The following is a 13,107-nucleotide window of genomic DNA, read 5'->3' on the forward strand; positions in this document are numbered from 1 at the left end:
AATACCCAGCTTCATGGTCTGGCATCCCTAACCTCCATCTCTATGTTGTAAAATCAAGTCGGAACGTGTCATGTGCTTTGCTGGCTACCGGACAGAGGGAAGGCTCCATGCAGAAGAGCTCTCTCCTGCTCTGACCTGCTCTCTCAGGTCAAGGGGAAATGTGGTTGGGGTAGAGAGAAGGGTAAACACTTGGGGTGGAGCCTTGATTTATGAATCAGTCATAAACCATCTGAGAACATTGATAGCCTTCTGTAAACACTTGAGGTGTGTTGCTTTGCTGAATCATGTTGCACAAAGGATTATCCTGCCCCATATAAAAGCTGGATCTGACTTTTGCTGGGTGTACCTGTCTGTACAGACACTGCGCACCACAATGGTAGGTGACTGGGTCCATACAGAGAGGCCGGGAAGGGGGGAAATGTTCTATTTAATTGCATTTGCACCAGCAACCACTAAATGCATTTAATGATGACCAGACCTGGTTATGACCCTTGCTACGTGACTTGACATTGAAGATGCGGGGTGTGAAGAGAGTCTCAGAACTCTGGGAAATCTTGGTGAATTCGTGCTTTCTGTTGCCTAAGATGTGAGTTGCTTTTCTTCCTAATAACTCTGGAGTCCAACAAGATTTCACATGCCTCTCTCTGGTTCTTAGGGTCTGTGAGAATGTCTTATACTATTCAGTGCAATTTCAGACCTGCCGTTGCACTGTTTTATAGAGAAGCTGAGCCAGGGTAGGAGTGAGGGAAAGGCTACAAGCTGCTTGGGATACCAGGCGTGGCTCTCTGTCTAGTAGAGGCTTGGCACCGAGCTCTAAGCAGGATGCCCTGGGGGCAGGTTTATAAACCATACTCTGATGTAATTGGTCTTCAGTGAGAACAGGAGTGTGTGCTGTGTGTATGATTTATTTACCTACTTGAAAGGCAGAGTTGGAGAGAGAGAAAGAGAGAGAAAGAATCTTCTATCCATTGCTCCATTCCCAAAGCTGCTGGGCCAGTCTGAAGCTAGAAGCCTGGAATTCCATCCAGCTCTCCCTCATGGGGAACAGGGGCCTAACCAGTTGAGCCATCTTTCTGCTTTCTCGGGCATATTAGCAAAGAACTGGATGGAAAGTGGAGCAACTGGTACTCGAACTGGTGCCCACGTGTAATGCTGGCATTTCAAGTGGAGGCTTGACCCTCTGCACTACAACATCAACTCCTATTTATTTGAAAAGACAGAGTGACAGAGAAAAGGGGAGAGAGACCGAAAGATATCTTCCATCCACTGCTTTGCTCCCCCTAGATAACTGCAACAGTCATGCCTGGGCCAGGCAGGAGCCAGAAGCCTAGAACTTCTATCTGGGCTTCCCATGTGGGTGTCAGGAACCCAGGCGAGTTTAGCAGGGTTTGGGTCAGAAGCAGAGTGGCTGGGCCTTGAACCAGCACCCTTATAAGGGATGCCAGTGTGTCAATAGTGAGCAGCTTAACCCGCTGCACCTCGAAGCCAGCCTCTAGACCCACCCTTAAGATAACGTAGTAGTCTGTGAACTCATGAATGCTTATGCCAACTGGACCTAGTTGTTCATCAGAGGTCCCGCCTGCTAATACCTTTCCATGGGGAATGAATTGCAGCTGGAGTTTTGATGGGTGTCGCTCAAGTCATCTGGCACCCACCTAGGACAATCTCCGGGCCACCTAAGTGGAATGGGGGAGCAGACCCATTTCTGAGACGTTGTCACCTGGATAACATGTAGTCCCATCAGACACCATGTTTGACTGCTGCCCCTACATCCCCCGCTCCCTAGGGGAGCCACACCCCTCAAACTGTTTGCAGCCACCACCGACTTCCTCGACTTCCTCTCGCTCCTCTCCAGCTCGCCAGGTGCTTTTCTCAGGCCTGCATTCTTAACCATTGTGTATACGTGTCTCCTTTTCCCACTGCTGCATGGCCTTGTTAAGATGAAATCTTGAAAACGCAAAGTGAAGGCTGCTGGTGTCCTGAAGGCTTTGAAGGCTGTCGGTGCAGGCTTTCAAGTTGCATCTCACCCTTAATTTTTGTTCCAACACGACTCTTGTAGCCATCACTTCCCACACGTGCCTGTTTCCCTCTGGGTGTTCTAAATTAATGCACTATTCTCGTCATCCCATTATGATTCTCTTTTATCTGCATCTGACGTTTGTTTTGTTCTCAGTCAGCTAACTTTTTCACGTGCTTGTTCATTGCATCCATGGGCACAGGTATGAAATGACACCATCTATACTGAGATGCATACCTTTTTCCATGGGAATATATATATGACAGAATTGAAATGATCCTGTTCTCCATATATATATTTTTTATTTCTCTTGATGCTTTGGCAACTTTTCCATGCTCAAACCTGCTTTTCCTCTTTTTTTAATGCTGAGAGTAAGATAAATATTTGCCTACATTTTCTGTGAAGACTTTACAGTCTTAAGATAAACATTCGAACTTCGGGCCATCATATTCTGCTTTCCCAAGGCCATTTGCACGGAGCTGGATCAGAAGTGGAACAGCTGGGATTCAAACCACTGCCCATATGGGATTCCAGCGTCAAGGGCGGTGGCATTTCCCGCTACACCATAGCACTGACTTCCTGATTCTTTCCAATCGCTGTTGTATATAGCTTATCTTTCAATAGAAAGTCGAACAAACTGTAAGTGCCACAGGTTTTAAGGCTTTTTCAGAGGCAAAAAAGAAAAAAAAAAAATCCTGTGGCTTCGAATCCACACAAGTTTGTGGTATCTTGGTAAGCGTACCTTTTATTGCTTGGCATAATCTATGTTATTGCTGCATAAATGTCTAACATATCCCATCTGTATTTTTTTGCATGTGTGAAGATGTTGGTTTGGGGTTCTGGTGGGCAGACTGTACACATTTTTGTAAATCTTCTTTTCGCATGTCAGTACCTTCTTTTTGCATTCCTTACTTTTTAACTGGAGAAAAGCACTTAAATTTTGTGTGTGTGTGTGTTATAATTACATATAAAACTGTTAAAGTACATAATTCCAGTGCCAGGAGAAAACAATACGGGACAGGATTAAGCTGTGGATTACTCTGCCAGCACCGAATATGGAGTGCTGGTTTGAGTCCTGGTTGATTTGTTCCTACCCCAACTCCCTGGTAATGCTTTAGGAAGGCAACAGCAGATGGCTCAAGTACTTGGGCTTCTGTCACCTACAAGGGAGACCTGGATGGAGTCCCAGCCCCAGATGTTGTGGCCACTGGAGGAGTGACCCAACAGATGGAGGATCTTTGTTTCACCTTCTGTCTCTCCCTGTCATTCTGCTTTTCCAATAAATATTTTTAAAAATACTTTCAGGGCATGGCACAGTAGTGTAGTAGCTAAATCCTTACCTTGCATATGCCATAATCCTGTATGGACACTGGTTCATGTCCGAGTTGCTCTGCTTCCCATCCAGATTCCTTCTTCTTTGTGGCCTGGGATAACAGTCGAGGACAGCTCAAAGCCTTGGGACCCTGCACCTGCATGGGAGACCTGGAAGAAGCTCCTGGTTCCTGGCTACAGCTCAGTGCCAGCCATTGTGACCAATTGGGAAGTGAACCAGTGGATGGAAGATCTTTCTGTCTCTGTAAATCTGACTTTCTAAAAAAAATAGTAAATAAATAAATCTTTCAAAAAATTATTTTCATTGGAAAGTCAGATTTACAGAGACAGAAAGATCTTCCATCTACTAGTTCACTCCATAATTGACTGCAACAGTCAGAGCTGAGCCAATCTGAAGCCAGGAGCCAGGAGCTCCTTCCCAGTCTCCCACATGGGTGCAGGGTCTCAAGGCTTTGGGCTGTCCTTGACAGCTTTCCCAGGGCACAGCAGGGAGCTGGTCGGGAAGTGGAGCAGCTGGGACAAGAATGATTGCCTGTGTGGGGTGGGATCCCAGCACTTGCAGATAGAGGATTAGCCAGTTGAGCCACCGTGCCAACTCCCAAATTTAAAAAAAAAAAATAAGTACTCCCACTCCATCTTCCTTTTTATGAGATTGTTGGAAATTATCACTTTAATGTTTATTTGTTTGTGTGGCTCATCTCAAAAGGATGACAAGAATAGCTTGATCCTTCTCCTAGATCGACTTGTGTATAACCACCAAAGATACCTTTGCCACCTAGAAAAACAAAAACAAAATAAAACAAAACAAACAAAAACTCCATCTGATTTCTTGCTCACAGCCTGGGCTGCATCTGTCTTTCCTGTGGTCCCCCAGCTGACCCAATGGATCCTAGAAAGCCAGAAATTCCATTTCTCCATCATTCTTGCAAAGCTAAAAGAAGAAGGAAAAGGCCCTCTTCATAAAAGCTTCCCCAATCCTGTGATAAATAGCCACCGGGCATTATTACTCCAGGTGCCATTGACCTGTGTCACTTTCCATAGCTTACACTCCTGGTTTGTGCTGGTCTCGTTTGCGTGCGAGGTAAGCTGAGAGTGAAAGCTCCACCCCTGTGCTTCTGGGTTCACCCACTCTCCATCCTCACCCCTCTTTCTGTTCCAGGACACTCTGCTACGTAGCCTCGTGGTCTTCACCAGCCTCATGACACTATGCAACGCGCAGTGCTATTTATTCTTGTATGACAGGAGAGTGGAGGATTCCCCCAATGGTGAGTCCCAGCTCTCCAGTATAAACTAGGTCAGCTGCAGCCTGGGAGATGCGACCTGTAGGCAAGGGTTGGATATCTTTGAATCTACGTAAGAAGGAGGATTGGAGTAAAGACACAAATGGAGCCAGAGGAAGGATTCTAACTCACCGTTGTCCTTAAACCCAGTTATGTGAGAGTTGTCTTCCTTCTCCTTTGGAAACTTGCCAGTGCTCAGATTCCATCCCATCTAAGATCAGCTAAATTAGAATCACTGAAGTCTGGGCTCCTTCTTGGGGGATGAGTTACCCTGTGGCTTGGGACCCCTGCATTCCATATTCAAGTGCCTGGGTTCAAGTCCCAGCTCTGCTCCCAATTCCAGCTTGCTGCAGATGCACATCCCGTGAGCTGCAGATGAGGCTCAATTCGTTGGGTCCCTGCAACCCAAGTAGGGGAACTGGATTGAGTTCTTGGCCTCCAACTTTGGCACTGGACCAAATGAGGGCTGTTGTGAACAAGTGGGCAGCAGATGGGAGCTCTGAATGTCTCAAGATCAAATCAAAGCTCCTTGATTGAGCACTGAGAGCAGCATGGGATGACTCAGTGGGTCTGGAGGCAGGTATGGGAGTAGGGAGTAGGCACATCTCATGCCATCCCAGGTGATGCTGCTGCTGGTCCTTCCAGTACAAAGCAGTGGTTCATCCACTTGGTCAAACACTGGAATTCTCAGGGAGCTTCTCAACCATGGAATGGCCTGGGCTCCAGACTCACAGTCTCGGATTTCCTTGTTCTGAGGTGGGTCCCACATATAAGTACTTTTGTTTTATTTTGAGTTTTTATTTATTTAAAAATTTTAAATTTTATTTTAATCACTAGGCCAATTGCCTACCTGCAGATGTTAGAGGCTTTTTTTTCTTTTAAGATTTATCTTCTTTATTTGAAAGGCAGAGTTACAGAATGAGAGAAAGAGAGCGAGAATATCTTCCATCTGCTGGTTTGTTTTTCAAATGGCTATAAGGGCCAGGACTGGGACAAGCTGGAGCCAAGAACCCAGAACTCTGAGTTCCCCTTTGTTGGGTAAGATGGGCCTAAGTACTTGGATCATTTTCACAGTTTCTCCAGACATATGAGCAGAGAATGGATGAGAAGTTGAGCAACTAGGACTCAAAGCAGTGCCTATATGGATGCCAAGTAGGTCAGTTAGCTGGCTTTGCCACAGCCTTGTCCCTGAGGATGGTTTTGAAGTACCCAGTATGTTTCACATGGTTCACCTAGAAACCGCTCATGCAAAACAAGGGGGGGTTGTGATGCTGTGAGCTATTTATCTAGAGAGAAGCCAGTAGGAGAACATCTGGGCCCACCGTGACCACATGTTATGGTAGAAATCTGATTAGAAGAGGAGGGCCTTATCTCTCACACTATCTGTTCTGAAACAAAATCAGGACAGGCTTAAGCTCTGTAACAAAACAGAATCAATGGCTGCTACTACACAGTAGCCATGAGAAGGACAGAAGTAGGTCTCCTGGATACCATTGTCAAATGACAGGGGCCTGGCCTCCCTGTCCTTGTGTGGCCTGCTACTGCCAGTGATTTGGGGACTCCCCTGAGGATGCTGTGTGTGATGTTTTAGAATGCAGGGATAGCGATGGAGTCACACACCAGCTGAACGTGGCGTGGAAGACAGAAAACTGTGACAGGTGCATCTGTGACGAAAGCAAGATTCAGTGCTGCAGCACGTGAGTCTCAAATGGGTGGTGGGGAGGAATGTGACAGCTCCTTCTTTCAAAGCTCCATCATTGGGAGGGGAGTGTTTTTGTTTGCTTTAAATAGGTTTTATGTTTAACGCTGTCTTAGATTTCCAGAAGAACTAAGCCAGGGTATAGAGATTTCCCATACACCTCTTTCCCCACACAGGCACAGTCTCCCCATTATCAATGTCTTCCAACAGCAGTGCAGTTGTTACAACCAATGACCTGACGTTGTCTTATAATTATCATCCAATGGCCACAATGCACATTCGAATTTACTCTTGATGTAGGGGGAGTGAGAGGAGAGGGAAGGATGGAAATTAGTTTTCAGTCCTATTTATTCTTCTCTTGATGTATTTACAAACTTCAGAGAGAGAGATTGAGAATCTCCCATCCTTGGTTCACTCCTAAAATGACCGCAACAGCCAGGGTTGGGTAAGGGCAAAGCCAGGAACCTGGATCTCCATCTGGGTTTCCCACAATGGCGGCAGATGCCCAACTGCTCAGACCAGTTTCCACTGCTTTCCCAGGTACAGTGGAAATAAAGTAGCCAGGACTTCAACCAGCACTCCTATAGGATTTAAGTTTTGCAGGCATTAGCTTGATTTGCTATACGAACAACACTAGTTCTAGTATCTTTCTCCTTGAATCTCTGTATCCCGCTGGGTTCCTGGACACATGAAAGCACATCCAATGGTCTAGAAGTTGGCCCAGTCATCAGCTCAGCCTTGGCCACTTGAAGAAGGAAGAGTGGCTCTAAGGAGAGGCGGGGGAGATAGATATGAGATGTAAGGGCTGATGGTGCAGTGCGTCTGTCATGTGCTATCAACCCTAAATTGGTTTGCTGTGAGTTCACATCAAACTCCAAGGTCTTGCAAATGCTTCCTGCTGTGGTAGTCGAGGGGAGCACAAATTCCCTACAGCCATCTTGCTCCCAACCCTCACAGCCTCACCTGATGCTCACATCACTCTCCACAAGAATGTGAGTGGCATTGACAGAAGCACTTGTGTACAGCAGCGTATCTCACACCTGCGGATCACAGACTCATCCAAGAGGCTGGGTAGAATGCAGATCCCTGGGCCCCACCCCAGAGCCTCTGATCAGAATCTGTGAGGGGAGGGACTGAGAAATCTGCATTGTAACCAGGGACTCTGAGAGTCTGAAGGCAACTCCGGTGAGCGGAGGAATGAGCTTTTGACCTCAACCTGACCATCTGAGTCTCCCTAAGGTTTATACAACTGCAAAGTTTGGCACATTTATCAAGTAGGTGCTGGTGCTAAGTATAGAACAGAACAAGAGGAATTTGGAACTGGGATGCTGGCAGACTTCCTGCCTGCCGACAGCAGCTGGAACACTGTGCATCATGGCTGAATCTGGATTTTTGTAGCTCCATATCTGAACCAAGCTTGGAGAAAGCCTGTGCCTGACTAGGGGAAGGACTGGTAAACCATCCCTGGCAGATGGTGGGAGATCCCCTGGGAACCAGCATCCCTGCTCCCTGGCCACAGAGAGAGTGAGCTGTGTGGGCTAATATCCAAGGTCAGCCAGCCTGCAGTGCTGGGAAGAAGCACCCCTTATGGTCCTCCCTTCTCATTTGCTCTGAGCTATTTCATCTAGGTCTTGTTTAAGGCAAAAGTTAAATCCAGGAATATGCCCTCTGCCACGCACTTTGTCCCTGCTCAGACAGCACAACCACACAATCTCATGTCCTCCTAAAAACTTACTTTAAAAAAAATAGCATCCAGGGCTAGCATTGTGGTTCAGCAGGTGACAGACCCTGTTGCTGTGACCCTCACATTTCCCATGGGAGGGAGTGCCATTTCTAATGCCAGCTGCTCCGCTTCCAGTGCTCTTGGGAGGCAGCCGATAACAAACCTTGAACTTGGATTCCTGTGGGAGACACCCAGTGGAATGCGGGGCCCTGGCCTTGCCCTGGCCCAGATCTGGCTGTGTGGGCATCTGGGGAGTGAATAAGCAGATGGAACATCTCTGTCTTTCTCTCTGTGCCACTTTGCCTTTCAAATAGATGAGGAGAAATAAACTTTTGAAAATGATAAAAATCAGCATCTCCTGGACAACAAACCACTATTTTTTAAACATTTAAAGAAAAGTTAGTGCTAAAGATATATTTCAAAATACTGCTCCCTCCTTTTTTTTTTTTACCACTTTAAAGTATGTATAATGCAGAGCTATGAAATTAATTCATAGATCTATTCAATCATCGTCACCATGTCTGAAACCTTTCAATGACTCCTCCCCTATACTCCTTCCATTGGGCAGTATCGCACCTTCTTCCTCCCCTGGCCCATGAGAACTGCCAATCCGCTGTCTCTGTAAGTTCACCTCTTGTAGATTTTTCACAGAAATGGAATTACACAATGTGCATCTTTCTGGGAGTGGCTTACTGTTCCCTGCGTGTTTTGTGGGGGTCATCCAGGCTGCAGCCTTCATCAGGAATTGCTTCCTTTTGATACTTGGAAACCATCCTGGATGATTGGAGTAGCTAGTACCTGTTCCTCACGCTCCTGTGCTGATCAGCTGAGGAATGCTGCAGCTCTTGGCTGTGGTGGACGATGCTACTCTACCAGACTGGCTGAGTGCCTGCTTTCAGTCCTCTGGGGTGCGTGCCTGTGGGTAGAAATGCTGGGGCATGTAGAATGATGTTTTTTGTTTTTTAACTTTTGGAGAAATCTGTTTTCCATGGCAACCACAACATTTACATTCCATCCATTAAACAACCTTTTTTTTTTTTTTACTTAAAAAAATTTTATCTGATTCAGTTTTGGCTATCAGTAAGCATTCTTTGAAAAAAAAATGACTTGTTTATTTGAAAGGTAGCATCACACAGAGAGAGAGAAAGTGAGAGAGAGTCCTTCATATACTTGTCCATTCTTCAAATGGCTGCAAAAGCCTGGCCAGGCCAGGCCAGGCCAGAGTCAAAGCCAAGAGCCTGGAGCTTCTTGTTGGCCGCTCAAACAGGTGCAGGAACCCACACCCTTGGACCATCCTCTGCTGCTTTCCCGGGCACATTAGCAGGGAGCTGGATCAGAAGCAGAGCAGCGGGTATTTCAGTGGGCACCCACCTGGGATACTGGCATTGCAGATGGCAGCTTATGTCTGTATGCCACAACATGGGCCCCCAAATGACCACTTTTAATATTAAAAATGTCCATGATAATTTCCCAAGTTTTTAATTTAAAACACATTAATTACAGCACTGTCACAAAGTATAGGAATCAGAGGAATAAAATGAGAATCCTATTGCCTGAAGGCAATAATGATGAGCATCTTATCATCATTTCCTTCCTATTTTCTACTCATTATTTTTCCCTTTTAGAATTTTGCTGTCTGGGCTTTTCACTCTACATGTTAGCATAAATACTCTCCAGCTCCTCAGACTCTTCCAAGGAGTCATGTAGATGCCAGCTCTGGAAGGATGAAACCAGAACCTCAGTGCTGTTGCTTGCTTCCACTCGCAGGACAAGCCTGCAGGACCTCGGGTGCTGAACGCCCCAACCTCTCCAGTTCTGAGCCCCATGTTTAGGTGGCTTGTGAAGCAGGCAGATGGGATAGAAGAGTGACACTGACAAGGGTGACCTTTTAACACAGGAGTCGGGGGTCACTTCTTGGGAGGCAGCGTTGTCCTAAAGGAACCGGGCATAGCTGTTTCCATGCACACTCCGGGCAGAGGCAGGTGAAATGCAGGGTTGAGGCATGGGCTTCAGGGGGCAAATGAGGCATAGCTATTTACCACCCAGAATGCATGGGTGAATTTTCCTAGCGAGGTGGTCCCCAGTTTTCCTAAGCTTTGGCCTAGGTCCCAGGACCCTGGCCCAGAGTGGCTCTTTGCTCCTGTGGCTTCAGATGGTTTATTTCCTAACTTCCTGCCTGCCAGGCCTGGGATGGCGCTACCCCTTCCCCCACTCCTGACCACTTCCTGAATGGGGACTTTAGGGGAGCTGGGTTGGAGCCACATGCCTGGCCCTGGCTGGGTCTCTCAGGGCTGTCCTGTGCCTGTAGGCCACAACATGTATGACTAGCAGCAGGGATGGTCTGGGTGACTCCATGGAACAAGCTGATGCAGGTGCTCTGGGGCCACAGCTGGGGTGGTGGAGAGGAAGGGAGAAGGGTGCTGACAGCCAAACATGGGGGAACAATGGGAGGAGAAGCAGTTACAGTGGGCCTGCTTCCTTCGCAGAGCTGGTCCTGGTCCAAGTGCAGTGGTGGTGGTGGTGGTGTGTATATGTGAGTGTGGGTGTGTTTGGTGGTGGGGGGTGGATCTTTTAGCTTCTAATTGGCTTTGGTTTGTCTCCATGACAGAGTTGCAATCCCTACTGGCTTTGACACCACAAAGTGCAAGGAGATCTTCCACAAGGAGAACTGCAGCTACTCTGTGGTGGAGGTGGAGAACCCAGAAAATGAGTGTCCTGTCACCTCCTGGATCATGTGAAGCACTTCTGGAGGGCGTGCGGGTCCAGCGAGGCACATGCTAACAGCCTTGTTGTGTAGCTCTACTTAGCAGTAAAGGACAATTTGGAAGCATCGTTTGGCTCTGTGTATGAACTGTGGGTGTGCCTTGATGCAATGCACAAGTGCAAAAGGAGAGGGAAAAATGGATGTGAATCCAACTTACATGTGTTTTCCTGCCTCTTGTGGGTTGTCCTGTGTCCCCTGCTCCCAGGGCCAGCGCTACTGCTGTGGCTGTGGCCAGCAGCCTGCTATTCAACGAGCAATGAACAACACATATGCACCTTTGTGGTGAAAGGTGATCCTCTTTTTTCGTTATTTTTTTTTTTGAGGTGTTCATGTTAATCCTCCCTTCCGCTTCATGGAGGGATGTCCTCTGTTGTGCCTCCCCACCCCCAACCCCTGTCCAGCTGTGTCCACATGTGTCCTCCAGAAGATAGGACAGATCAGAGCAAGACAGCCTGAAGCAGTGTCCCTGGTGCAGCACAGGAGGGAAGGAGAGGGCCAGGGCTTCCTGGGGTGTGATAAGGGGGCAGCCCCCATGATCAGTGATCTATCACAGTTGGCAGACCACTCAATGACATGACCAGTGTCAACATACACACTCTTTGGGGATTCTGTGTTGGGGAACTTTTGCTCACCCAATGGGTCTGGGCTGGTGCCCAGGCCAGGTAGTTAAAACTCCTCTCTCTCTTTCTCTTACCAGAGTCACTGCCTGGAGGGATGTGACAGGTCATCAGGTCATCTGTCCAGCAATCCATAGGCAGCTGATAAAGAGCTTTCTACCCCACCACACCCCCAGCCCCCCGGACCCTGGCCTTATCTTGTTTAAGCATGCTGTGGACCTGTTGAGCCATCCAGCTGAGCCCCTCAGTGGCTTTGGTCATTCACAGATAATCAAAGGCTCCCTGGTTACCTTGGGTTATGCAGAAGTCCCCTTCCACACCCTTCCCTGGAGGCAAGAGGCATCAGGCCAGAGCGCAGGCTGTGGACATACTGGTCTGGGGATGGTGGACTTCCTTATAGGAATTTTGAGTGCTGCTCAGACACCTCCCCACTGCTCCCCACCCCCTCACTGCATCTACATTTGCCAGTCCACCCTCGGACTTCTCAGCTCCCTAACCCCTGTATCCCCACTTATGCCTCCTGCCGCTTTCTGTTAAGGCTGCCTGACTCACTTGTAGGAGTCACTCTCGGGTGGGACTCATGAGACACCCTTGTAGGGGCTGGCATTTTGGTGTGCTGGTTTGAGTCCCAGCTGCTACACTTTTTTTTCTTTCTTTTTTTTTTAATTATATTTTTGACAATCTTTACATAATTAATTAGGGTAAAAAGGTTCAAGGGTTATAGGAAGGTGGATAAGACTATTATTTCCATATTGTTTCCTTCATGGTTAAAGGGGGATATTAAGGGAGAAGACCACCTCAGGTCCCAGATGTAGGGCATGTTCCGAGGTTCTTGCTCAAGTGGTTTTGATAGTTCACCAGTTATAAATCGCTTCCAGTCTTGCTACTCCAAGCACCATGAGGTCTTTGAAGAATCCACTAATTGACATAGTCCATCATACAGTCTCCATTTGCCCAGTATTTTGCTGCCAACATATATCTGAGATGGTTGATTGACCTGTTCTGTCTCCTTTATTTTCTTGGTTAGGGTTCTGAGTCCAGCATTTCAATTGGGGATATCTCCAAAGAAACTTTGAGGTGTTCTCAGACCAGATTCTTGCATGTGCTAGCAAGTACAGGGCCCAGCACAGGCCATCGCCCCCATCAGCTGGTGGTTGCAATCACTGGGTTGGTTATCAGCCCCGACTTCCACTTGAATCAATGGGTGTTGCAGTCCAGCCTGGTTCTACACTTCTGACCCAGCTCCTTGTTAATGTGCCTGGGAAAGCAGAGGAGGAAGATGGCTCAAAGTGCTTGGACCCGTGAACCCATGTAGGAGAGCCAAATGGCATTCCTGGCCCAGGTTCTGGGGAGTGAACCACTGGGTAGAAGATCTCTTTTGTCTTTCCATCTCTCTCTGTAATCCTGCCTTACAAATAAATAAATACACCTATTCCTCCTTTTTAAAGACCCTGTTATGATTTTCTCCTGAGCTGGGAAAGGCGCAAGCAGTCAGCAGTGAGCATGAGCACATCTGTCTCACTGAGACAAAAGGAGCCCCTTTTTAACATCTGGGTGCACACACACACCAACATTCCAACATGGGGGTCCGTGCTGTGGCACAGTAGGCAAAACCACAGCTTGTGGCACCACTGTCCCACATGGGTGCCAGTTCAAGACCAGCTGCACCATTTTG

General features: G+C 47.5%; 1 protein-coding gene and 1 long non-coding RNA gene across 2 annotated transcripts; one reads left to right on the plus strand and one right to left on the minus strand.

Moving 5' to 3' along the window:
• The first annotated feature begins 301 nt into the window (after positions 1 to 301).
• MSMB (microseminoprotein beta) lies at positions 302 to 10,883 on the plus strand. The gene is made up of 4 exons (XM_040970367.1): positions 302 to 376; positions 4,509 to 4,614; positions 6,221 to 6,326; positions 10,660 to 10,883. Exons 1-4 carry the CDS (start codon positions 374 to 376, stop codon positions 10,787 to 10,789), a joined length of 345 nt encoding a protein of 114 aa, XP_040826301.1. The 5' UTR covers positions 302 to 373; the 3' UTR covers positions 10,790 to 10,883.
• Positions 8,549 to 12,404, minus strand: LOC121149780. Its single transcript, XR_005882854.1, has 3 exons — positions 12,230 to 12,404; positions 10,973 to 11,057; positions 8,549 to 8,967 (listed from the first exon to the last, which is right to left on the minus strand). It is a non-coding gene; the product is annotated as an uncharacterized LOC121149780 (long non-coding RNA).
• Between the last annotated feature and the right edge of the window lie 703 nt (positions 12,405 to 13,107).

The sequence above is a fragment of the Ochotona curzoniae genome, unplaced genomic scaffold (assembly GCF_017591425.1).
Source record: "Ochotona curzoniae isolate NIBS_2020 unplaced genomic scaffold, NIBS_Ocur_1.0 scaffold_4763, whole genome shotgun sequence".
Lineage (NCBI taxonomy): Eukaryota > Metazoa > Chordata > Mammalia > Lagomorpha > Ochotonidae > Ochotona > Ochotona curzoniae.

Bases quoted from the DNA above. Each gene is read 5' to 3' on its own strand.
- MSMB (XM_040970367.1), top strand. The intron at 4,615-6,220 runs GTGAGTCCCAGC...GTGATGTTTTAG, and splicing joins AGTGGAGGATTCCCCCAATG to AATGCAGGGATAGCGATGGA. The intron at 6,327-10,659 runs GTGAGTCTCAAA...TCTCCATGACAG, and splicing joins AAGATTCAGTGCTGCAGCAC to AGTTGCAATCCCTACTGGCT.